The sequence below is a fragment of the Lepus europaeus genome, chromosome 1, assembly GCF_033115175.1.
Source record: "Lepus europaeus isolate LE1 chromosome 1, mLepTim1.pri, whole genome shotgun sequence".
NCBI lineage: Eukaryota > Metazoa > Chordata > Mammalia > Lagomorpha > Leporidae > Lepus > Lepus europaeus.
Window position 1 is genome coordinate 10453562 of NC_084827.1, and position 26632 is coordinate 10480193.

The window sequence follows — 26632 nt, forward strand, 5'->3', positions numbered from 1 at the left end:
TGTATGAGGGCCAATGGGATGAAGTCAAAGGCATAGACAGGTGTAGGGTTTTTTTTTTTTTAAGTTGAGAGGAAGTGATTGCACATGGTGTGCACTAGGCAGAGGGCTAGTGAGGGACAAGGAGCTGAGAGACTGCCGGTGGTCTACTTTTGCAGTCCTGCGCCACCTAAAACCCCACCCCCTTCCGTGCCAATCCAACATGTAGGCTGGCTACCAACTTCCCCGTCATGGACCTAAGCCTCACTTACCTATCACGAATGAGATGACATGATGGCCATGTGTGTGCTGCGGCTCCACCTGGAGATGCCATGACACCTTCCCAGATGTCTTCGCCTGCACCGACGCCCTGCCCAAACTCTGCCCAATTTGTATATCCAGCAGGGTACCACTCCCTGAAGGGTCAGCCTGAACTTTGGTAGGGGCAGTGGCCGCCCTGCGCATGGAGAGAAGCTGCTCACGGTTAGGTCTGAATGTGTACTACCCTTTTAAGTAAATCCCGCTCTCCTTCTTCTTCTCTGCACACCTCAACCATGCATCTGCTTTGACTCCATCTTTCACACTGGGATGAGAACCTGGGGTAAACCTAGCTGGGGATCCCATACCTGACAACACATCCACTTGTTTACTCTGCAGTGTTCCCTGGCTGTGGCCACCGGCAGGGAGCAGGAGCTGGAAACTCAATCCAGTCTCCCACTAGGTGGCAGGGACCAAATTATTGGAGCCATCACCACTGCCTCCTGGGGTCTGGATTAGTAGGAAGTGGAATCAGGAGCCAGAGGTTGGTAGCAAACCTATGCATTCCAATATGAGACATAGGCGTCTTAACTGCTAGGCAGAAGCTCAGCCTAAGGGTGACTTGTTTTCTTAAATTTACTTACTTATTTAAAATTCAGAGAGAGAGAGAGAGAGAGAAAGAAAGAGAAATCTTCCATCTGCTGGTTCACTCCCCAGATGGCCACAATAGCCAGCGTTGGGCTAGGCTGAAGCCAGGAGTCAGGAGCTTCATCCAGGTCTCCCACATGGGTGGCAAGGGCCCAAATAACTTGGACCATCTTCTGCTACTTTTCCCAGGCCATTAGCAGGGAGCTGGATCAGAAGTGGAGCAGCCAGGACATGAACTGGTACCCATATGGCCTGGGAGATCAGTAGAAAATGGCCCAAGTGCGTGGACTCCTGTGACCACATGGGAGACTGAGAAGAAGCTACTGGCTCCTGGCTTCGGATCGGCACAGCTCTGGCTGTTGCAGCCATCTGGGGAGTGAACCAGTGGATGGAAGACCTCTCTCTTTCTCTCTCTGCCTCTACCTCTCTGTAATGCTGCCTTTCAAATAAATACATAAATAAATCTTTCCAAATGACCCTGTACCCACATGGGAGACCCAGAAGAAGTCCTGGATCCTGGCTTTGGCCTGGCCAAGCCCCAGTCGCTGTGGTCATTTGGAAAGTGAACCAATGGATGGGAAATCTCCCTTTCCCTCTCCCCCTCCCCCTCCCCTCCCCTCCCCTTTCTCTCCCCCCCTCCCTTTCCCCTCCCCCTCCCAACTCTGCCTTTCATATAAATAAATACATCTTTAAAAAAAATTTTTTTTAAATCATTTAAGACTCAGATCAATTTGCTTTTCCTTTTAGGGAAACTTGTACCGAAATAATTAATTGCTCCCTCTTTTGTGTAAAAAATTCACAGTACTTCCCAAGGTGAATTCCACAGCATTCCAGTTCTAAAGAATAAAATCTGTCAAAAGTGTTCACCAATGGCATACATTTGAGAAATGCCACACTAAACACAATTTGACAAGTTTCTTTGCTTGCAAGGCTTCTTAGAACCTTAAAAATGCTGACAACAACTCAAATCTGCAGAGAGAGAGAAGAGCTAAGAAGATCGAGCAGAAAAGAGAACTAGAACATGAAGCAAGTCCCTAGATCCAACCTTCTATGAACATAATGTGACCACTGGACTTCCTCTTCGCACGAGCCTATAAGTAACTTTCCATTTTCGCCATAGCTTGAGCTGAGTTCCCATCGTCTGCAATCAAAAGAGCACTCAGGTGATACATGTCTCTCCCTTAGTGGGCTGTTTGCTCCTTAAGGTTAAGAACTATGTGCATTTTACTTTTCTACTTACTCCGGGGTGGGTATTCAATACATGTATACTGATTTCACTTGAATGAAATAAAGGCATGAAAATTCTGAATAGATGAGCACTGATTGACTTGGTATCTATGCCGTCTCTACTTTGCAGTATGAGTTGGAAGATAAAGTCAAGATTCAGAGACCTGAAGAACTTGGTGGCAATAATAGTTTGGTAAAAGCAAGGGATTAAAGGGCAAGGAGCATACTTTGAAAAGATGAACTGGGCATGATATCAAGCAAATAATTTCAGTTTCCCTAGGAGATCCTATGGCTAAAGAAGGTTGTTCTCTCATTAAAGGCTGACCAAGCAGCAAACAGAAAGACCAGATGACCTGCTGAGACTTGCACAACCTTTGACTCCATGTCCATGAGAACACACCTTGTACAGAGAGATCAGAATCTTACCTATATTTCTCATCACATGCTTGTAAAGTTCTCTCTGATGTCCATCCAGATTCCCACACTCCTGTGTGTCACATCATCAAAGTCACCGTGACGTGGAATCCCATACTTTCCTCGGACTCAGGATGACCACATCTGTCCTCCTCCAAGATGTTTAAAAGCTCTTTTATCTTTCTTCACATCAGATAAGGAGTTATGAATGGATTTGAGAAGGCGGAATGTTCATGTTCAATATGTTAAGATGGGCTTAAGTAGGCTTTGGTGGCATAATTCCAGTAAGAGGCTTAAGATGATTTTGCTGGACTTCTTTTCAAATATTAACAAACACTTCAAACAAAGCAGACTGAGGTGGAATACTGACAGAGGTGGAATACTGAACACACACCCCCTTTTTATAAAGGAATAAGGGAAGGGGCTCAATAAGTCAATCATGGGAACAGCTACGGACATGCACTATTTATTCTTTTTTTTTTTTTTGAAGGCACACACACACACACACACGATCTTCCATTTTCCAGCTCACTCACCCAAATGCTCACAACAGCCAGGGCTGGGCCAGGCTAAAGCCAGGAGTTTCCCAGGGCATGCATGAGAAGCTGGAACTGAAGTGGAACTGAGGCACTCCGACATGGGATGTGGGTGTCCCAGGAAGCCCCTAGACACTCATTTTCAACTGAAGAGACATACCTGAATGAGGTGATTAAATTATTCAATTAAACAAACCCTTGTACACTTACCATAGGATATAGTTGTGCAAGTACTTACTCTAGGACATAGATATGTAAATTTATAGTATTTTGTGATAAAATACATACAGAACTATCTTCAACATTTTCTCTGAGATAGTGTAAAAACACCCATGTGTTTATAACCAAGAAATACTGAAGTATAACCTGCAGAGACTCCTGAAGTTGGTAGTTTCACTCCACTAAAATGAAATTTAAACAGGAAACAGACAATTTGCTCCAAGAACACATTACAACTGTCAGAAAGGGATGATAGGCCACTGATTACCTGGCTCAAAATGTTTCGTACCAGAAAACCACATCACTTTTCCTACAGGTGATAAAGGAGAATAAGGAAAAAGCCCTTTAGGTTCCTAATAATTTAAAAAATGTGGGAGAGCACTTCGGTTAGGCAGGCACAACCCCTGGAGAAGTAACACGAAATACTGACCATTAATACGTACTAAAGGAGAGTAGAGAACTGCAACCCAAGAAGTCAGGCTTTCCTCTCAATAATTAGCAACACGACCTGCAGCAAATCACAACTTCTCTGTGACTCACTTATCTGTACAATGCGGGAGCTGGATTGTGGCCTTCAGGGATTCTACTCTGAATCTCTTTTTCACAAGCATAAAAGGCTTGAAATTGTGGGGCTGGGGTTGCGGCAAAGCAGGTTAAACAACTGCTGGTAGGCCGGCGGCGCCGTGGCTCACTAGGCTAATCCTCCACCTGCGGTGCCGGCACACCGGGTTCTAGTCCCAGTCAGGGCACCGGATCCTGTCCCCGTTGCCCCTCTTCCAGGCCAGCTATCTGCTGTGGCCAGGGAGTGCAGTGGAGGATGGCCCAAGTGCTTGGGCCCTGCACCCCATGGGAGACCAGGAGAAGCACCCAGCTTCTGGCTTCGGATCAGCGCGGTGCGCAGGCCACAGCGCTCCTACCGCAGCCGCCATTGGAGGGTGAACCAACGGCAAAAGGAAGACCTTTCTCTCTCTCTCACTGTCCACTCTGCCTGTCAAAAATTAAAAAATAAATAAATAAATAAATAAATAAACAACTGCTGGTGACGCTGGTAACGCAGCGGATGACGGCCCAGGACAGGGCCCCTGCCACCCATGGGAGGGCTGGAAGGGCTGGAAGGGCTGGATGGAGTTCCAGACCCTGGCTTCTGCCTGGCCCAGCCAAGGTCTCTGCGGCAAGGACTTTCAGACCCCCGGGCTGGGGACGCTGCCTTCCCCGCGCGGCCCTCGCTCCAGCCCGCGGGGCGCGGGCCAGGCCTGCAGATCTGACAATCGGCCCAGGCAGCTCCAGGGCGGCACCTCCTCCCCGCCCAGGCGTCTCCTCCCGAGACCACCACCGACTCCTGTCCGGCCGGGAGAGTTCAGAGACGGCGGAGCCCAGGGAGCCTCCGCGGGAGAGGCCCGAGCCCTGCAGGTCCTCCACAGTGAGACCAGAACCCGCCATCTCTCCCCGCGGCGGCCGTCGCCACGGAGACACGCAGGGCATTCTGGGAGCACGGCTCGGACGTGGCTCCCACAGCGCCACCTGCAGGCGGGAGGAGCCAAGAACCGCGGCGCGCGCACCGGGGCGCTTCCCCGGACCCGCGTGGACCCGCGTGGACCCGCACGTGAGCTGCCCCAGGCTCTCAACGGCTCGGACCCCTTCCTCCTTTGGGGACTCGACGGGACTGGATCTGAAATCGATCTGTAGGGAAGCGAGGACGCTGGATCGTGCGTACTGTCGCCTTCAAAATGGCGCTGGCCGTGTCGTTTCCCAGTGGGTCACTACTGCGTGCATCTCTGCCACCCACCCGTTGGGTTTTCTCGTTTCAGGAAAGACTCGGGCTGTCTGGCGCAGAGCAACACCTCCGGCTTCCCCCAGGAAGGGGTGGCTGGGGAGGTGTGAGAACACCCTTCCTGCAGCGACGCCCTGAGGAAGCTGGCGGAGTCGCTGACCACGGGAAAACTTACAGAACCAGGACCGACCACCACCCCGCTGATGGGGAGGGAGGCCGCACCGCCCAGCCCACTTCTGTGCCTGCTGCGGCCCACACGTGCTGTGCAGCCGTGACCATTTTCCTGACTTCCGTCTCCCTTCACACTGCGCGTTGTTTCTCTACTTACCCGGCTCCAACAGGCGGCCACTCGCTCCCTAGGCCCGTGACTTGACACTGGGTGTTTGGTTCTTCCTCACCTCTTCCCCTTGTGCTCTTTCATGGTTTGAAATCTGCCCTTTTTTTTTTTTTTTTTTTTTTTGGTCCTTCTGCAACAAAGCAACTCATTTAGGTGACTGCTGGTTTGGTTGCTTGGAGCACTTGGTGTTTATCCATAGAACCTGCATTTCTTCGACTTCCCATGAAGTACAGCCCAGGAATCCCGTCAGGAAGCCAGAAGCCAGTGCCAGCAAGTCCCCCATTAGCTATGAGACTGGGCATGAGACTTATACCGTGGGTGTTGTTTCCTTCTCTGAGATATTAGACATTGGATTAAAAACTTTCAGGTCGAGTTCTAAAATAATATAGAATTTTAAGTTATTCTATTTATCTTAATAACTTTTTAAAATATCTATTTGAGAGGCAGAAAGACACTGAGATCTTCCATCTGCTGGCTTACTTCCCAAATACCTGCAATAGCTTGGGCTGGGCCAGGCTAAAGCTGAGAGCCTGGAACTCAGTCTGGGTCTCCTGTGGGGTGGCTGAGACCCAAAGACTTGAGCCATCACCTGCTGCTTCCAGGGTCCATATCAGCAGGAAGCTAGGACAGGAGCTAGAGCCAAGTATCAAATCAGGATAGTCAAATATGGGGTCTGCGCGTTCTAACTGGCATCCGAACTGGAACTGCTACGCCACCTGCCCATCCCTAATTTTATATAAATGCATAAAAGGTAATCGTACCTGGGTTTTTGTGTGTGTGCACCATTCTCCTCTTTATTTGCTTGATTTCTTTCTTCCACTCTCTCCCTCTTCACATACTTACATAGTATATACACGTATATGATTAAGATACGTATATATGTAGTTTTTAACATTAAAGGGAATACAGAATCAAAACCTCAGGAGAAGGAGGAGCAAAGCACCAGAATTTGCACAATTCACTTTTTTCCACTTTCTTATTTTCTACTTGTTGGATCTTCTGTGCTACTTTCTGGAGATTTCTTTGACTAATCCTACCATGAAATTCAAAACTTTTATTAAACAATCCATTTTTCTTAACATGTTAGGGTTGTTTCCAGAAGCTTCCTTTTCCATAAAGTTATATTCTTGTTTCATAATAACAGCATCTTCTCTAATTTTTCTGAGTATGCATGTTTTTAAATTTTTGTTTTTATTCCCTAAATTATATGATTCATCCAAATTTTTTTTCTTATCTTGGTCTTCCTCTTTTATGTGGAAGTTTTTCTTCAAATGCTTTATAAACTTTGTCTAAGAATGGAGCAACAATTTAATTAGGATCTTTATGTAACTTTCCATGTAACTCTTTTCTTGCAGAATATTTTTGGAGCCTTTGTCCCAGGGAATTTAATTTGTGTAACACCGTTTTATAGTAATGTCATTTATATTTACCTGTAATTTCATTTCCTATCATCCCTCAGAATTTTGTAAGCCATTTTTAAAAATTAATTTTTTTAAAAAATATTTATTTGAAAGGTAGAGACAGAGTGACAAAGAGATCTTCCATAGGCTGGTTCACGCCTCAGATGCCCACAGCAGGCAGGACTGGGCCAGGCTGAAGCTGGGAGCTCAGAACTCTATCCCAGTCTCCTACATGGGTGGCAGCAACCCAAGTACTGCTCCCTCCCTGGGCGCACATACGCAGGCAGCTGGAAATGGAGGCTGGGGAAAGACTTGAACTAAGACATTGGATATTTTTTTTTAATTTGACAGGTAGAGTTACAGACAGTGAGAGAGAGAAAGATCTTCCTTCCGTTGGTTCACTCCCCAAATGGCCACTATGGCTGGTGCTGCACAGATCTGAAGCCAGGAGTCAGGTGCTTCTTCCTGGTCTCCCATGCAGGTACAGGGGCCCAAATACTTGGGCCATTCTCCACTGCCCTCCCCGGCCACAGCAGAGAGCTGGACTGGAAGAGGAGCAACCGGGACTAGAACCCAGCACCCATATGGGATGCCAGCGCCTCAGGCAGAGGATTAACCCACTGAGCCACAGCACTGGCCCCCCAAGTATCATCTTAACCATTGTGCCAAATGCCTCCCTGTCAGCCATCTCCTACCTGACCATAAACCCTCTGAAAAGCAGGAATTGTTGAGTATAGAGTATATTCTGTCCCTGAAGTATACCTATTTGGTGTCCATACAACTTCCATCTAGTGTAACAAATAGGAAAGACCCACCTCTTCCCTGCAATTCCACATGTTTATGTGGGACTTCAAAAAGTTCATGCAGGGGGCCAGAGATGGCCCTGCCACCCACATGGGAGACTCAGAAGAAACTCTTGGCTCCTGGCTTCAGCCTGGCACAGCCCCAACCACTGTGGCCATTTGGGGAGCGAACCAGCAGGTGAAAGACTTCTTTGTCTCTCCCTCTCTCGCTAACTCCAACTTTCAAATAAAAATCTTTGGGGAAAAAAAATTCATGGAAAACTGAATGAAAAGGTAAGTTTAGGGCATGCACAGGGGTACTACTGGTTAAATTGCCACTCGGGATGCCTGCATACCATATTGGAGTGCCTGGTGAGTACTGACTACCCCGCTTCTGACACAACTTTCCTGCTAATGTGCCTGGGAGGCCATGGATAAAGACCAAAGGATTTGGGTCAGTACCACCCAGGTGGGAGTTCCTGGCTGGCTATCCCAGCTGTGGCAGGCACTTGAGGAGTGAGCTAGTGGATGGAAGAGCTCTCTCTCTTTCTGTCTTTCCCCCTGTGCAGCAAAAAAAAAAAAAAAAAAAAAAAAAAAAAAAAGTGAAAGCCACGCAGTGTCTTTCATAACATGCCTTTATCATGAAGTTTTGAAGACCTCCTGAGTTGCCTCGATGGCGCACTGTGCCTCAGCTCCAATCAGCTTCTATCATTGCAAACAGCTGGCTAAGCCTTTTCTCAACGTCAGGCTGGTCCTGCGCACGGCAGGACTTGGCATGCACTCGGGCGTGCTCAGCGAGCTTAGATCTATAGATGAAGCCCTTCCCACAGTCACCGCAGGCAAAGGGCCTCTCTGGCCTGTGGATGCGCTGGTGCCTCAGCATGTGTCCCCTTTCCCGGAAGTCCTTGTCGCACTCAGGGCAGTGGAAAGGCCTCTCCCCGGTGTGCAGGCCCTGGTGGCTAAGCAGCTGGGCCTTCAGGCGGAAACTCTTGTCACACTGGGGACACTGGAAGGGCTTCTCCCCCGTGTGCGTCCTGACGTGCTCGATGAGCTTGGACTGCTTCGCGAAGCCCTTGCCACACTCGCAGGAGAAGGGCATCGCGCCGCCGTGCAGCAGCTGGTGGGCTTTCATGTCGGCTTTCACGCGGTAGCGCTTGTCGCAGTCCGGGCACTGGAAGGGTCTCTCTCCCGTGTGCAGGCGCTGGTGGCTCCGCAGCTGCCCTTTCAGGCGGAAGCTCCTGTCGCACTCGGAGCAGCCGAAGGGCCGCTCCCCGCTGTGCACGCGGAAGTGCTCCGTGAGCTTGGACTGCCTGGTGAAGCCCTTGCCGCACTCGCCGCAGGAGAAGGGCCGCTCCGCGCTGTGGGTGCGCTGGTGCGCCTTGAGGATGCCCTTCAGCCGGAAGCTCTTGCCGCAGTCCGGGCACCGGAAGGGCCTCTCCCCGCTGTGCACCCGCAGGTGCTCGCGCAGCTTGCACTGGTGGCTAAAGCCGCGGCCGCACTCGCCGCACGAGAATGGCTGCTCTGCGCCGTGGCGGAGCCGGTGGGCTCTCAACAGGCTCTGCAGGCGGAAGCTCCGGCCGCAGTCCGGGCACGGAAAGGCCTTCTCCTCCGTGTGCAGCCGCTGGTGCCGCCGCAGCTGCGCCGTCTGACCGAAGCTCCGGCCGCACTCGGCGCACCGGAGAGGCTTCTCTCCGCCGTGGGCTCGGACGTGCTCGGCGAGCTTGTGCTGTTTGGGGAAGCCCGGGCCACACTTCCCGCGGGAGACCGGTCTCTCCCCGCCGGGCCCGCGCTGCTGGGCCATCGGCGGGCCGCTGGGGCCCGGGAAGGGCCTTTCTCCCGCGTGCACCCTCAGGCGGTTGGCGAGCTTGGACCTTGTGGGGAGGCACCTGCCGCCCGCCTCTGCGTCGCCCCGGGGGTGGCGGGGGCCTGGCTTCTGCCCTGGCTTCTGCCCTGACTGCACGCCGGGGAAGGCCCTGCGGCCTCGCCTCCAGGAGCCCGGCGTCTCTCTGCCAGGCTGGCACTGGGGAGCCTGCGCGCTGCTCGTCGGCGGGAAGCCCGGGCTGCATTTGGGATGCTGCGAAGGCTTCTCCCCCTTGTGCGGGAGGTGGTGGGCGAGGGGGCTCCGCCTGTGGCAGAAACACATCTCACACTTCCCCGTGTGGGCAGTCAGCCGCCTCAGCAAGTACTGCTTCCGGCGGAAGCCCTGCCCGCACTCCCGACACGGGCAGTGCCTCCCTGCCCCGGGGACGCCGACCGGCCGGGCACCGGCTCTGTGGCTGACCTTGCAGGCTTTCTGCGGCAGGTCCTGGGGGCGGCTCCTCTGCTGCTTTCCCAAGCGGCCCTTCTTCCAGAAGTTCTCCCCACGGTCATGGCAGGGGTGCTGGGAGCTCTCCCGCGAGGGGACACTCGGAGCTCGGTGCCTTGGGATTCCCTCTCTGTAGGGAGATTCGCTGCAGCCAAGGCCTACTGCATTAGGAGCCCTGGGGCTGCGTCCCTGTGGGTTCTTGGTCTCCGTCTCTGTGAGGTCCTGGTCAGGCCTAGAGGAAACAGCTTCCCTGCCTCCTAAAGAGAGTCCAGAGGAATGCTGGCTCCGAAGAGGGCCTGCCTGGAAATGGCATTTAGTTTCTCCTGAGCTCACCAGTTGCTGGCTTCCTGAAACTGAAGACAAAAATTCAGTCAGTTCCGTTGATGGCATGGCACACGACTGTCACCAGTAACATGATGTGTACCAGTAACTGGGGGTAGCCTGGGAACCATGCTGCCAATGAGCCACCCAACCACACAGTGTGGTTCTATTTCACAGCCAAAATGAGTCTGATGATGGTCTGGGTAACTAAATCGAATAAACTGATCTTTTTAAAAATTTATTTGAGAGACAGAGAAAGCTCCCATCTACTGGTTTATTCCCCAAATGCTGACAACAGTGGATCTGAGCCAGGCTAAAGCCAGGAGTCAAAAATTCAACCCAGGTCTCCCATGTGGGTGGCAGGAACCCAATTACTTTGGGCCATCACTGCTGACTCCCAGGGTCTGCATTAGCAGGAAGCTGGAGTCCGGAGCCGGAGCGGGGACTCAAACCCAGGTACTCTGATATTGGATATAGGCATCTTAACCAGTGTCGTACCAGCCAAGCTAAATGCCCATCCCTGAACAGATATGTCTTATATTAAATAATACTGAAAAGAGGAAAATACAGGTCACAAAGGTAAGATCTAAGCTCCGGAATTAGACTGCCTGGGTTTAAATCCCATTTGTCCACTGTACAACATCAAGCTAATCTCTTTTTGCTTTATCTCCTTCTATAAGAACAGGGAAACACAGTACATATGACTATAATGAGTTACATGAGTTAACATGCATGAGGTTCTTAGCATGGTTCCAGCATGCTGCATATACTCTTAAATGTTGAATACCACTATGACTTCAGTTATACGTGACTTACCTGATGTTGATGTCTAGACATACCTGGAGCCCCAAGACGTTGATGGCAGTTAAGTTCCTAACAGAGACTCTGACTAATACCACAGTTTATACCATCCGTGAGCTGTCCTAAGAACAGACAGCAAGACTATGGGCTAGCACTGTGGTGTAGCAGGTAAGGCAGTACTGGTATCCCATATGGTCGCTGGTTTGAGTCCTGGCTGCTCCACTTCCCATCCAGCTCTCTGCTGTGGCCTGGGAAAGCAGTAGAGGATGACTGAAGACCTTGCGCCCCTGCACTCATGTGGGAGACCTAGAAGAAGCTCCCGGCTTCTGGCTTCAGATCAGCCCAGCTCCAGCTGTTATAGCCATTTGTGGAATGAACCAGCAGATGGAAGACTCTCTCTGCCTCTGCCTCTCTGTAACTCTGCCTTTCAAATAAATGAATAAAAAAAGACTAGGCCTATATTGGCTCTTTTCCTTAATACTAAAAGATAGCTTCTAGCACTGGGCTCTTGCTATGTGCCAGAGATCATTTTAACATTACATACATTACTCATTTAATCTTAAAACTTAAGTACTTTCATTAATTTTATAGATCAAGAACTGAAATACTCAAAGGTTCAGTAAGTTGACTAAGGTTACCCAGAAAAGGCAAGATAAGATCAGAAAAGAGAAACCATGAAGTCTGAATATATGCTATCTTAAGACCATAAATTTTTTTTTTTTTTTTTTTAAATTTTTGACAGGCAGAGTGGACAGTGAGAGAGAGAGAGACAGAGAGAAAGGTCTTCCTTTTGCCGTTGGTTCACCCTCCAATGGCCGCCGCGGTAGCGCGCTGCGGCCGGCGCACCGCGCTGTTCCGATGGCAGGAGCCAGGTGCTTCTCCTGGTCTCCCATGGGGTGCAGGGCCCAAGCACTTGGGCCATCCTCCACTGCACTCCCTGGCCACAGCAGAGAGCTGGCCTGGAAGAGGGGCAACCGGGACAGGATCGGTGCCCCGACCGGGACTAGAACCCGGTGTGCCGGCGCCGCAAGGCGGAGGATTAGCCTGTTGAGCCACGGCGCCGGCCTAAGACCATAAATTTTTAAAAAATTTTTTTGACAGGCAGAGTTAGACAGACAGAGAGAAAGGTCTTCCTTCCGTTGGTTCACCCCCCAAATGGCTGCCATGGCCGGCGCGCTGTGCCAATCCAAAGCCAGGAGCCAGGTGCTTCCTCCTGGTCTCCAATGCGGGTGCAGGGCCCAAGCCCTTGGACCATCTTTCACTGCCTTCCTGGGCCACAGCAGAGAGCTGGACTGGAAGAGGAGCAACCAGGACAGAATCCGGCGCCCCAACCGGGACTAGAACCAGGAGTGCCGGTGCCACAGGCAGAGGATTAGCCTAATAAGCCGTAGCGCCGGCCAAGACCATATGTTTCTTAATACTCACCCCAAAACAACTGTTCCTCAACAGCTGGACCAAAATGTGTATCAGCAGAGGAGCAAATTATGTGTCCTGATTTCTGTGATTCTGTGCAACCCCCGAATGGCTCTCCTTGCTGTTCAATCCAGGTTATTAGTTCTGGTTTGGGAAGTCCACCATCTGCACAAAAAAGTCAAGCAGAGAGTTTGGCTTACTTGAACACTCAATTTAAAGTATGTTAATTATTTCTAAGTTTCTAAACACTCACTGCTGAGACAATATATGAGGAGAGATGGAAAATAAAATAGGTTCTAGACTTACACAAAGAGGACCAAAGCTGCCCCCTCATCCTAACAGTGCTTCCCAGCCTATCTGGACTTGTTATTTTAATTTTGTCATGCCCACATGTATCTACAATGCCATATTTTGTCCAAAAACAAAATGGCAATTATCGTTAAAAATTTACTTGAGAGACAAGAGTCCCAATCACTGGTTTACTACCCAAATGCCTCCCTCCCATAGCCATGGCTAGACTGGGGCTGAAGCCAGAAGCTGGGAACTTAATTGAAGTCTCCTACATGGGTAGCAGGGCCCCAACTATTTGAACCATCACCTGGTGTCTCCTAGGGTGTGCATTAGCAGGAAGCTCGATTCTAGAGCCAGAGCCAGAAATCTAACCCAGGAATCCTGATATGGGACATATTGTCCTTTTTTTTTAATTTTCAATTTGTTTTTAATAGATTCAATGTGCTTTATAGATACAATTCAAAGAACATAATGATATTTCCTTCCCTCTTCCCTCCCTCCCTCTCCTACTCTCCCTCCCACTCTGCCTCCTTTTTTTATGAGATAACATATTTTGAATTTACATTACAGTTAAAAGGCTTAATACTGGGGCTGGCGCTGTGCGTGGCAGGCGGGGGCGCTGCCTGCAGTGCCAGCATCCCATATGGGTGCTGGTTCAAGTCCCGGCTACAATTTGGGACATGCTCACTCAGACTTACCCCTAATGGTAGAGTCAGAAACGTGCCAGGGAATTCCAATTCAATCCCATCAAAGTGGCATGTACCAATGCCATCTCACTAGTCAAAGTGATTAGTTTCAATTCATAATTGATCATAATTATAGGATTAAGTGTCAAAGGGATCACATAAACAAGTGTCTGCTAATACTAACTGATAGAATTAAAAAGGAGAGAACAATCCAACATGGGAAGCGGGATACACAGCAGACTCATAGAATAGCAGATGTCCTAAACAGCACTCTGGCCTCAGAATCAGCTCTTAAGGCATTCGGATCCGGCTAAAAAGCCCATGAGAGTATTTCAGGCATGGAAAGCCAATACACTGTGGCAAAAATAAATAAATAAATAAATAACCTAAATGAAAGATCTCTGTGAGTGAGATCCCAGTGGAAAGAACGGGCAATCAAAGAAGGAGGTACCTTTCTCTGAAGGGAGGAGAGAACTTCCACTTTGACTACGGCCTTGTCTAAATAAGACTGGAATTGGTGAACTCAAGGGCTTCCATAGCCTTGGCAGCTCATGATAAGAGCCTCGGGTGATTACTGACGCCATAAATAAGAGTGTCAATTGTTAAATCAACAACAGAAGTCACTGTGCACTTACTCCCCATGTAGGATCTCTGTCCTTAATGTGTTGTACGATGTGAATTAACGGTATGACTAGTACTCAAACAGTACTTTACACTTTGTGTTTCTGTGTGGGTGCAAACTGTTGAAATCTTAGTATATACTAAATTGATCTTCTGTGTATAAAGATAATTGAAAATGAATCTTGATGAAGAACAGGATGGGAGAGGGAGTGGGAGACGGGATGGTTGCGGGTGGAAGGGTGGTTATGGGGGGAAAAAGCCACTATAACCCAAAAGTTATACTTTGGAAATTTATATTTATTAAATAAAAGTTAAAAAATAAATAAATAGGGGCTGGCGCCACGGCTCAACAGGCTAATCCTCTGCCTGTGGCAACGGCACACCGGGTTCTAGTCCCGGTCGAGGCACCGGATTCTGTCCCGGTTGCCCCTCTTCCAGGCCAGCTCTCTGCTGTGGCCCGGGAGTGCAGTGGAGGATGGCCCAAGTGCTTGGGCCCTGCACCCCACGGGAGACCAGGAGAAGCACCTGGCTCCTGCCATCGGATCAGCGCGGTGCGCTGGCTAAAGGAAGACCTTTCTCTCTGTCTCTCTCTCTCTCACTGTCTAACTCTGCCTGTCAAAACAAACAAACAAAAATAAATAAATAAATAAAAAAGCTGGGTGTCATCTAACTTTGTCAGCTCTTACCATGCTGACATATGTACTTGCTTTAGATTTTAAAAGATAGGCAACATTACACAATTTAAGCCCCAGTGTGTCCCTCTCCAGAGGAAGGCAATACCCGGAATTACATTTATCATTCCTGTGTATGTTGTTATTTTTAAATGTAAACATAAATAAATATTTTTAAAGATTTATTTTATTTATTTGAAAGGCAGAGTTAAAGAGAGAGAGGCAGGGACACAGAGAGACAGAGGAAATAAAAATATTTATTGCTGGTTTTATTTATTTATTTAATTTCTAAGATTTATATATTTGAACAGCAGAGTTACAGAGAGGCAGAGGCAGAGAGAGAGAGAGAGAGAGAGAGAGAGAGAGAGAGGTCTTCCATCCTCTGGTTCACTCCCCAAATGGCCACAACAGCCAGAGCTGGGCCAATCTGAAGCCAGGAGCCCGGAGCTTCTTCTGGGTCTCCCATGTGCATGCAGGAGCCCAAGCACTTAGGCTGTCTTCTACTGCTTTCCCAGGCCATAGCAGAGAGCTAGATGGGAAGAGGAGCAGGCAAGACTCAAAGCAATACCCATATGGGATGCCAGCACTGCAAGCAGCAGCTTTACCAGCTATACTATGCCGTCAGCCCCTCTTGCTGGTTTTAAATTTCATATAAATCATACCTTCACTCTTTATCTTACTTTTTCCCTCAAATTATGTTTTAAAAATTCCTTCACTTTGAAACAACTTGCATTCATTCATTCATTACCATCTAATACATGACTATCTCACAATCTGTCTTGTCTGTTCTGTCCACTGGCTTGTCTCTGTGAGGACACACAAGCCTTGCCATTCCTCAGGCTGAACTGCTGTATACACGTCTTCAGCTTTACTGCACGCTAGCAAACTGCTCTCAGAGTGGCTGTGCTGATTTGCAATCTCAAGAGCACAGCAGGAGTGTTACCTTTGCTCAAAGACTCACGGTACTATCAGCTATTTCTGTATCTCTAACACAGTACCACATAATAAACCTTGCTATCAAAAAAAAAAAAAAAAAATTCCCCTCCCATCTTGTTCCAAAAAATTGTCTTGGTTGTTCCTGGCCCTTTGTTCTTTCATGTTCTTTATTATCAGCTGATATTCCATGATATCCCTGCTGGGATTTCAGCTGGAATTGCTTTGAAGGTATAAACTGATTCAGGGAGAACTGAAGAAGCTGGAATGGTCCATGTAACTGACTGTACGATTAAGAGGATACAATGGACCGGTGTCATGGCGCAGGGGGTTAAGCCACTGCCTGTGATGCTGGCATCCCTTATGGGCACTTGTTCATGTTCCTGCTGCTCCACTTCCAATCCAGCTCCTTGCTAATGGCCTAGGAAAAGCAGCAGCAGATGGCCCAATCCACATGGAATACCTGGATGAAGCTCCTGGTTTCTGGCTTTGGCTTGGCACAGCGCTGGCCGTAGTGTCTATCTAGTGAGTGAACCAGTGGATGTATGGGAGATCTCTCTCTCTCCATCTGTCTGTTTCTGTCTCTGTCTCTGTCTGTCTTTCCCTCCGTCTCTGTAACTTTCAAAATAAAATATATAAATATTAAAGGATCCAAGAAAAAAATCCAAATCTAAAAAAGTCATGGCCTAACAGTGAAGGAAATTAAAATGAAGCATGATACCGATTAACTCGTGTGTATGAAAAAAGACCCCACTTGATCTTGGTGCTTGAGCGTTCTTTTCTGGGTGGCATAGAGTTAATGATATGGAATTATATTTCTTTCTCTATAGGTTAAATTACTTTACCTGATTCTCCAGTCAGAATGTAATGTCCTGGGCTATATGTTTTAGAAATAATCCATAGACAGTCTGGAAAACTTAACTATGGTCACAGAACAGAATGTAAGTTTTAGAAACATTGCAACATAAAGGAAGCCGTATGCTGCTTTAAACTTGCAGTACATGTGAAGGGAAGTACAGGAGAACCAATTATTTTATACACTGAGAAAGTTAAAAGATAAAGTTGATGGAACATGATCTATAATTTGCTCAAATATTTTAAATTATAAACCTAACCAACAGAGGCACACAAAAACTATGAAAAACTGGGGGGGGGGGGGGGGGAGGAAATAGAAGGGGGATAGCATAACTGAGCTAATACTTCATTTCTCCTAGGGACTGATTCATGCTGTCTACACTCGACGTGAAGGAACAGAGGTGTAGGCATGATATTTAGACTGTGAGAACAGAAATGGTTACAAGTGGTTGCCTCTTTTAAAAATGATGCAGGAGAGGCCGGCGCCGCGGCTCACTAGGCTAATCCTCCGCCTTGCGGCGCTGGCACACCGGGTTCTAGTCCCGGTCGGGGCGCCGGTTCTGTCCCGGCTGCCCCTCTTCCAGGCCAGCTCTCTGCTGTGGCCAGGGAGTGCAGTGGAGGATGGGATGGCCCAAGTGCTTGGGTCCTGCACCCCATGGGAGACCAGGAGAAGCACCTGGCTCCTGCCATCGGATCAGCGCGGTGCGCCGGCCGCAGCGCGCTACCGCGGCAGCCATTGGAGGGTGAACCAACGGCAAAAGGAAGACCTTTCTCTCTGTCTCTCTCTCTCTGTCCACTCTGCCTGTCAAAAATAAAAATTAAGAAAAAAAATGATGCAGGAGAGTTGTGTCTTTCATTTGATGCTTCTCTGAACATTTTCAAAAACTTTGATAAACAAAAATATAAAGACCAAAATTTAAAAAAAAATACCAGAATGAACATCAATTATCCTAACTAGAGACAGCTTCTTCGAAGCAGCTCAGTGTACAGCTGCCCGACACCACTGCAGGTGGGAACAGCACGAGCCTTCCCGGAGCAGCTAGACCCACTGCACAGGTGTGAGGCAGGGCCAGGCTTAGGTTAGCGACCTCTGGAGGGCCCTCCTGAGTTAATTGCTGTGCAGTCCTGCTACCCGACAAACAGAGGCAGTCAGTGACAGAGACCCCTTACTGGAACCAGGCCCACGATGTACCCACGAAATCGTGCATCTCTTACCTAGAGAGGCGAGAGTCTCGTAATTGGTTCTCATTACGTGTCCGTAAAGCTCCCTCTGCCAGGCCTCCAGACTCTGCCATTCCTGCTCCGAGAAGTAAATGGCAACATCCTCGAAAGTCAGAGGTAACTGAAAGGACAGAGTGACACACAGTCTCGGCTGCTTCGTGAACCTGACTCCTGAGGCTCTGCTGCTCACCACTACAGCCCCTCTACGTCTTCGTGCTTCTCTGAACTACTTGTGCTGGTGTACATGTGTGTGCCTGTGTGTGTGTGCGACTGATGTATGTGTGGTATGGAACTCTTTCTTTACAAAAATGTGAACAAATCGCTGTGAAACTTCATTCAGTTAAAATATGTCGTGGCTATCTTTCCAGGTCAATAGTTGGAGACAAACTGACTTTTCTGTAAGTTGCATTATATTCCATGAGCAGATAAACCCTTGTGTCATTTACACATAAATACCCTATTATAACACAACTTGCATTTTTTACTCAATACTTTAAGATTTATCCATGTGTGGCCTTTGGCGACAGCACCCCGGGTTCTAGTCCCGGTCAGGGTGCCAGATTCTGTCCCGGTTGCCCCTCTTCCAGGCCAGCTCTCTGCTGTGGCCAGGGAGTGCAGTGGAGGATGGCCCAAGTGCTTGGGCCCTGCACCCCATGGGAGACCAGGAGAAGCACCTGGCTCCTGGCTTCGGATCAGCGTGGTGCGCCGGCCGCAGCAGCCATTGAGGGGTGAACCAACGGCAAAGGAAGACCTTTCTCTCTGTCTCTCTCTCACTGTCCACTCTGCCTGTCAAAAAAAAAAAAAAAAAAAAAGATCTACCCATGTGGACATGTGAGGGAACTTCAGAGTTTGTGGTAGGACCAGACAATGAAGATGCTAGTGTCCCACGTCAGTGTGCAGGGGTTCAGCTCCTGACTCTAGTTTTTTGCTAATGTGAACCCTGGGAAGCAGTGATGACAGTTCAGGTAACTGTCCTGCCTTCCATGTGGCAGGCCTGGATAGTGTTTCCAGCTCCTGGCTTAGGCTTGGCCCAGCCCCAGCTGTTGTGGCATTTGGTTGTCTGTCTGTCTCTCAAGTAAACACAAATTTGGAAAAAAAAAAAATTGTGGAAATTGAATTAAAAGTTAAATTTATTTTGGTATAAAAATTTTGAAATCCATGCATTTGACAGGTCTTCAAAAAGTTTGTGGAAAATGCATATTATGAAAAAACTATGCATGAATTTCAAAATTTTTTGCCCCAAAATAAATTTTTATTCTATTTTCCATGAACTGAAATATTCTCATATAGAGAACTGTTTTAAATTTTCTATGGTGTTCCATTGTCTAAATGTCACTTTAATACATTCTTTTATCCACTGACCATTTCTTCTCAGTTCTGTGAATTGCTTGTTCATCTCCTTTGTCCACATTTTTTATTGGGTCATTTAATCTTTCATTTCTAGTGTTTCTTTCCATAGTTTACATGTTGACTGTTGACTAGACAGGTTACAAATACTCTATCCTAGTATTTTTTTTTGGTCTGCTTAGCTTTTTTTTTTTTTTAAAGATGTATTTATTTATTTGAAAGTCAGAGTTACACAGAGAGAGAGGAGGCAGAGAGAGAGAGAGAGAGAAAATCTTCCATCCGATGGTTCACTCCCCAATTGGCCGCAACAGCTGGAACTGCGCCAATCGGAAGCCACGAGCTTCCTCCGGGGTCTCCCACATGGGTGCAGGGGCTTAAGGACTGGAGCCATCTTCTACTGCTCTCCCAGGCCATAGCAGAGAGCTGGATGGGAAGTGGAGCAGCCGGATCTTGAACTGATGTCCATATGGGATGCCGGCGCTTCAGGCCAGGGCGTTAACCCACTGCACTACAGTGTTGGCCCCAGTCTGCTTAGCTTTTAATTTATTTGATCTTTTTTTTTTCACGTTGTACCAAAGTTTTCAGTTTTGAGGCAAATATGCCAATCTTCCCTTAGGCCTCTTTACTTTTTGTCTCTTAAGCACAATAAAGTCATAAAAATAGATTTTTTCCCAAAAGGCTTAAGCTTTGCTATTTATGGTTAGATTTTTAGTTTATCAGAATATAATTTATTGTGGCATAAGTTAATGACCTACCAATGTTTTCCCAGGATGGAAAGATCAGTTGTGACAATACCACATCTGAAGGTCTCTGTGTTGGAGCTGCTGTAACAAAATACCACAACCTCGGAGGCTTAAAACAACAGAAATTTATTCCCACACGGTTCTAGGAGCCGGGGCCTGAAATCAAGGCATCAGCAGAGCCGTGCTCTCCCTCACGGCTCTTGCGGAGAATCTCTGCATGCCTTTGCTTCCGGTCGCAGCTGGAGATGGACCACGGCATCCTTGGTGCTCCTTGGCTTGTAGCTGCATAATCCAGCCGCTCCTCCCACTGTCACATGCTGTGTGACTTTCCTTATCTGGGCATAAGCCAGGCTGGTTCAATGCCCTTACCCTATTCCACGACCTCATCTTGATCAATTAGCCCTACGGGGGCCAATGTTGTAGCACAATGGGTTAAGCTGCCGCCTGCCCATGTGAGCACCAATTTGAGTGCCAGCTGCTCCATTCCCAAACCAGCTCCCTGCTAATACACCTGGGAAAGCAGAAGATGGTCCAAATACCTGGGCCCCGGACCCACGTGACACACCTGGAAAAAGTATCAGGCTCCTGGCTTCGGCCTGGCCCAAACCCCACCATTGAGGCCATCTGGCAAGTGAACCAGTGAATAGAAGATCTCTCTCTCTCCCTGTCTCTCTACCTTTCAAATAGGTAAGTAAATATATAAATTTTTTAAAAAGTGAGACTTAAAAAAAAATTTACTTCCGCAACAACTGTATTGCCGAATAAGTTCACAATCTGAAGTTCCAGCAAGGCCATGAATTGGGGTGGGGGAAGGGGGAACAGAACTATGCAACTCAGGACATTCTCTGCATCTGTGTTCTTTGTTGTTTCTCCTGCTCTCTTTGTCTACCCCTGCACAAAACAGTACTGTATCTACTCTATAGACTGATAGTGTTATCTGGTAGGAAAATTCTCCCTTAGCTCTTGTTTCTGAATCATATTTCTGTTTTTACTTTTACAGTAGTCCTCCATTAACCAGTTTTGTTTTCCATGGTTTTGGTTATCGGTGGTTAACTAGTCTGAAAATATGAAATGGACAACTCCAGAATTAAAGCTTTGTTTTAAACTGCACGAGGTTCTGAGTAGCATGATGGAACTTCATGCCATCCTACTGTGTCCCACCCCAGACAGGCACCATCCTTTGGTCCAGGGAATCCTCACCGTATATGCTACCTGCCTCTCAGTCACTCAGTAGCCTTGTTGTTTATAAAATCAGCTGTCCCAACACTGCAGTGCTTGTGGTCAAGTAACTTTGCTTTACTAACTATGGCCCCAAAGCACTAGAGTAGTTGGCAAAGAGAGGCTGTAATGTGTTTCTTTTAGTTGAAAAGGTGAAAGAAAATTCATCTGATAAAAATTTGTCCTGCTGACGAAAATTTGTCCTGCTGACGTCGCTAAGATCTACAATAACAATGAATCATCTGTGAAACTGTGAGCAGGAGAAAGAATATGTGCTAGGGTTGTTATCCTACCTCAAAAGTTTTGCCACATTACATGATAAATGCTTAGTTAAGATGAAAAAGGTATTGAGTTACAAGGTTCTTACTATCTGCTGTGGATTGCGGGGGGAGGGGCTACTGTAATTTTTTCAAATGAATTTTAGAATCTGTTTAAGTTCACACAAATCATACTGTCACTGAATTTAACAGCATCTTTACTAGTCTTTCCGTCTATGGCCATGGCATATCTCCCATTTACTCACCATTGTCTCTACCAAGGTAGTGCATGTCTTTTGTAGATTTAATCCTGGAACGTTCACACAGGTCATTGTCAAATTTATGATCTCACTAATCCACTGAACAGCAAACGTGCCTAATGGGAAGGCGCATAAATAAAAACATAAAAGTCAGCCACGCCCTCCGAACTCCGGTTTGAACAAACCCTAAACAATCCATCGGCGCCCCCAGTCAGGTGTTTGCGTCCTCTTTCCCTGCAGCCTCCCGCGAGCCGGATTCGGACACCCAAGCTCCAGCGTGCAGAGCCTGGCCTCTCGCAGCGTGCTCGGAATCCGTGGCCAGGGCGGACCGTGGAGGCCTCGCAGCCGCGCCTCCCCCGTCGGCCGCCGCTCCCCGGGTCTCCCGGGCCTGGTCCTCGCTCGGCTTCGTTCCGCGGTCCGGCCAGGGACCCGACACCCAGCACCTGGGCGACCCCGACTCGGCCCTAACCCGCCCGCCCACGAGGACCCGCAGGATGCGTTCTCCCGACCCGGGCCCCGACACTGCGCGTCCGCGCGCGGCAGCCCGTCTTACCCGAGCCCGCTGGGCCATGGCCCCGGCGCTCCCGCCCGGCCCCGGCCCCGGCCCCGGCCCCTCGGTCTGCGGCTCCGCCGACCTCCCGGTCTTTCCCGCGGCGGGGCGCGTGCGGGGGCGCCGGTCGGGGAGCGCGGGCGCGCCTTCCCACAGCGCCCCCTGCGGGCCGGAGGAGCAGTCGCGGCCACAGCCCACCTGCGGGGCGACCCTCGACTCTCCAGCCAGGCCAACAGGAGAGAAGAGGTGACCGTGGCGGGAGAAGCGACAGGGTCGGGGAGACGCGCTCTTCCTAGACAAAGACTGACAGAGCGGGGGGTGGGGGGTGGGGGGTCAGGTTTGTTTCCTCCTCAAAGCAGAATCCGAGCCAAGGATGGGGTTCAGGGAAGGGTTCGTCTGCGAGGTGACCCCCAGAACCAAGCAGGGGAGTTAGTCGATGAGCCTGGAAAGAAGGTGATGTAACTGTACCGAAAATATCTTTTTTTTTTTTCTACTTCTTACTTTCTGATGATCAAAAGCTAGCTACTAGGCCGGCCCCGCGGCTCAATAGGCTAATCCTCCGCCTTGCGGCGCCGGCACACCGAGTTCTAGTCCCTCTTGGGGCCCCGGATTCTATCCCGGTTGCCCCTCTTCCAGGCCAGCTCTCTGCTGTGGCCAGGGAGTGCAGTGGAGGATGGCCCAAGTGCTTGGGCCCTGCACCCCATGGGAGACCAGGAGGAAGCACCTGGCTCCTGGCTTCAGATCCTTAGGGGAGTGAACCAACTGCAAAGGAAGACCTTTCTCTCTGTCTCGCTCTCACACTAACTCTGCCTGTCAAAAAAAAAAAAAAAAAAAAGATTTTATTTATTTAGGCACTTGAAAGGCAGAGCGTAGTTGAATAACACAGAAAACAGCTCATACTCATATTTCAGTCTCATCTTCACATTGTTAAAAAGCACTGGCATTTGAATGATGGCAAAACAAAGTTGTTGTAACACCCAGTTAAGGTTATGACCCTCAGGTAAATATCCTTGAAAACGGAGCAGGTACCTGAGCAGAACCGTTGGGATTGGTGTCCTGAGAGCTGAACCACCAGGCTGCTAAGGATTCTTTTTCTTGGAAAATCAATTAGCAGCTGCCTGTGGCCCTGAGTGAAGAAAACTCAGCTCGCCAACAAGTATCAAGTTGTCCACTCTCGTGAAGTGGGACACATGAGAGCCCCGTTATTGAATGGGAGTGATACATTCAGGATCTAGAAAATCCCAGCCCAGGTGCAGCTTTATCCTTTCATACAATTCGGGCTGCCCTGCTGACGTCCAGTCTTTTATAAGAGGTGTCCCTGCTGCACCCCAGTGACACTTTCAGGGTACTGGAAGCTTGCACAGTTCACAAGCAGCTGAATTTGCAAGCCACCTCATAGCTGTCTTCAGGTAAAATGATTTACATGGTAGATGAGAAAATTGTTGTTCAACTGGAAATTACAGGCAGTACAAGACAGGGTCCTTATACAGATAGCTTGGCTGCCTTGCTACTGGCATTCTGCTGACTAAAGTATCATATCACCATACCATATCATGTCACCTGCTATGGTAAGTGTCTGTGGATTTATAGTCCAGGTAGGTATTGTCAACAAGCTTAAAAATCCTATTGTGCAGTGTGAATGCCAACTGGATTTGTTGAGAGACTTGCACTGGAACATGGCCCTCAATGCTGTAACAGACTGTGGCTCTCTAACAGGCTGGACTATTACAGGGGACAAGGTGGAGCATCAGCAGGGCTGTCTTGGCATTCCTGTAGCAGCTCCCGTATTACTTGTAGTAGCCCATGCATGTGAGGTTGGTGAACAAACTTGGATGGTATTATTTGTCCCCTCCCTAGCTCAGATATTCTGTGGTGCCAAATTATTGCCAGGTTACTGTCACTGTGGTCAACTTGTAGCCTTCAAGGCCAAAATTGTATCTTACTATGGAGCTGCTTTCCTCGAAAAGCTGGTGTGGGAAAGGCAGCGGAAGATGGGTCAAGTGCTTGGGCCTCTGTCACTCACGTGGGAGACCCAGATGAAGATCCTGGCTCCTGGCCTCGGCCTGTCCCAGTCCTGGCCATTGTGGCCACCTGGGGAGTGAACCAGTAGATGGAAAATCTCTCTCTCTCTCTCTCTCCCTCTCTCTAGCTCTTTCAAACAAATAAATATTAAAAAAAAAAAAAAAAAGGCAGGTGTGCTGAATCTGTCACCAAAAGTCTCACCCAGGAAGTTATTTAGAGACAGGGCACGCTGACCTCATAGATTTTTAATTAGGAACAGGATCCTTAAAGTACAAGAAATATTCTTTACTCTAAATATAAAATGGATCTCTGTCTTACTCTGCCCTTTCACTCTGCCTAAGCAGCCAGTGTGACTGAATTGCTTGGCTAGATGTAATTGCTAACCTACTTTACAGATTTTCTTTAAAAACAATGAAAAGGTGATAATAAAGCAAAAAAAAATTAAAGATTTATTTATTCATTTGAAAGGCAGAGTTACAGAAAAAGAAGGGGAAAGAGAGAGTGAGCGAGCAAGAGAGAGAATGAGAGAGGCTGGCGCTGTGGCTCAACAGGCTAATCCTCCGCCTAGCGGCGCCGGCACACCAGGTTCTAGTCCTGGTCGGGGCGCTGGATTCTGTCCCGGTTGCCCCTCTTCCAGGCCAGCTCTCTGCTATGGCCCAGGAAGGCAGTGGAGGATGGCCCAAGTGCTTGGGCCCTGCACCCCATGGGAGACCAGGAGAAGCACCTGGCTCCCCAAGTGCTTGGGCCCTGCACCCCATGGGAGACCAGGAGAAGCACCTGGCTCCTGGCTTTGGATCAGCGTGGTACGCCGGCCGCATCGGCCATTGGAGGGTGAACCAACGGCAAAAAGGAAGACCTTTCTCTCTGTCTCTCTCTCTCACTATCCACTCTGCCTGTCAAAAATTAAAAAAAAAAAAAAAGAGAGAGAGAGAGAGAGAGAATGAGAGAGAGAGAGAGAGAGAGAGAGAGAGAGATCTTCCATTGGCTAGTTCACTCCCCAAATGGCCACAACAGCCAGGGCTGGACCAGGTTGAAGCCAGGCGCTTCATCCAGGTCTCCCTCATGGGTCATCCTCCACTGCTTTCCCAGGCACACTAGCAGAGAGCCGGAACAGAAGTGGAGCAACTGGGACACAAACTGGTGGTCCATATGGGATGCTAGTGTCAGAGGCAGCAGTATAACCTGCTATGCAATAACACTGTACCTAAAGCAAATTTTAAGATATAAAAGTTGCCCATTTTTGACATATAAATGCTTTTTTTTCACATAAACTCCCAGTCTCTGTCCTTAGATATGTACTTTTTTTTTTTTTTTATGGTTCTGCACATCATTTTGTGGGGGTTTTTTTCTCTTATTTTTCAGATACTCAAGTTTCTCAGGGTTTCCATCATCTTGTGATACTCTTAAACGGTTGCAGTTTATCAAGGTACTATAGGAGCCTGCTGGGGCTGCCCTAGCAAAATGCTACAGAATGACTCCCGTGACAGAAATCTGCTCATCATTCTAGAGGCTCACAGTCTGGATCCGAGGTATCAGCAGAGTTGGTTTCTTGTGCAGCCTCTTCTAGCTTGCAGATGGCCGCCTTTTTGTGCCCCCACAGTCTGTTAAGTTCTGTGTTCTAATCTCCTCCTACAAAGATGTCAGTCATATTGGATGAGGGCCCTCTATGTGAACTTAATTACCTCTCAAGTACCCTGTCTCCAAATACAGTCTCATTCTGAGGTACTGGAAGTTAGGACTTCAACATATGAGCGGGGGAGGGGGCACAGTGTCAGCCCCCAACAAGTAATGCAGCAGGTAATATTTAGGAGACATTTTTAAAAATTTGGTAGACACAGATAGTGCTGCTTAAATATTTAGAGGAGCAAAAGTAAAAGTTCAAAGGTAAGGCCACTATGTTAGGTTAAGATTAAAACTTTTTTTTTTTTCAATCAAAAGACATGATAGATTGAGCAAAAACAACATCTCAGACTGGGAAAAGATATTTACAAGAAGGAATGAGTAGATAAGCAACTTCTGAAAACCCAAGGCTCCCCAAGAGGAAAACGTGTAAAGTTATGCACAGTGAATTCACAGAAAAGGCAGTGCGCACACAGGAGTCTCCTCACTGCTGGTCGGGGAGAAGCGTGTCTGCTTCTGAGGAAGTGCAGGCCCATCACGCGGCCAGGCTCCCCGTGCAGCTTCTGCGCATGTTTGCCCGTGGACCACATCAAGACTCTCCAACCACATTGTTTTAAGAGCAAAACCAGCCAAGTAATGTAAATGTCTACTACCGTCAGAGAGGGTCACTAAAACATTTATTTTCTACACTAGGCTTATTATTCAGTAAAACCTGTAAATTTGTTCTGTTAAATCATAAGATTATTAATGCTTATTAATTTTATTGTATTCCTGATGTATATGTTTATCAAAGAGGTATGTTAACCATGTAACTAAAATTGTGGAATATTTATTTCATTCACTTTGTTAGCTTTTGCAAGACTATGTTGTTGCATGTTTAAAAATTAATGATCTTTTAAAAAGTTTATTTATTTACATCTACTTGAAAG

The 26632-nt window shown here is 48.2% G+C and overlaps 1 protein-coding gene across 1 annotated transcript; it reads right to left on the minus strand.

Annotated features, from left to right (window-relative positions):
• Positions 1–6360: 6360 nt before the first annotated feature.
• ZNF786 (zinc finger protein 786) lies at positions 6361–26293 on the minus strand. The gene is made up of 6 exons (XM_062195096.1): positions 26192–26293; positions 22065–22353; positions 21518–21627; positions 17681–17807; positions 12421–12573; positions 6361–10226 (listed from the first exon to the last, which is right to left on the minus strand). Exons 1-6 carry the CDS (start codon positions 26291–26293, stop codon positions 8257–8259), a joined length of 2751 nt encoding a protein of 916 aa, XP_062051080.1. The 3' UTR covers positions 6361–8256.
• Between the last annotated feature and the right edge of the window lie 339 nt (positions 26294–26632).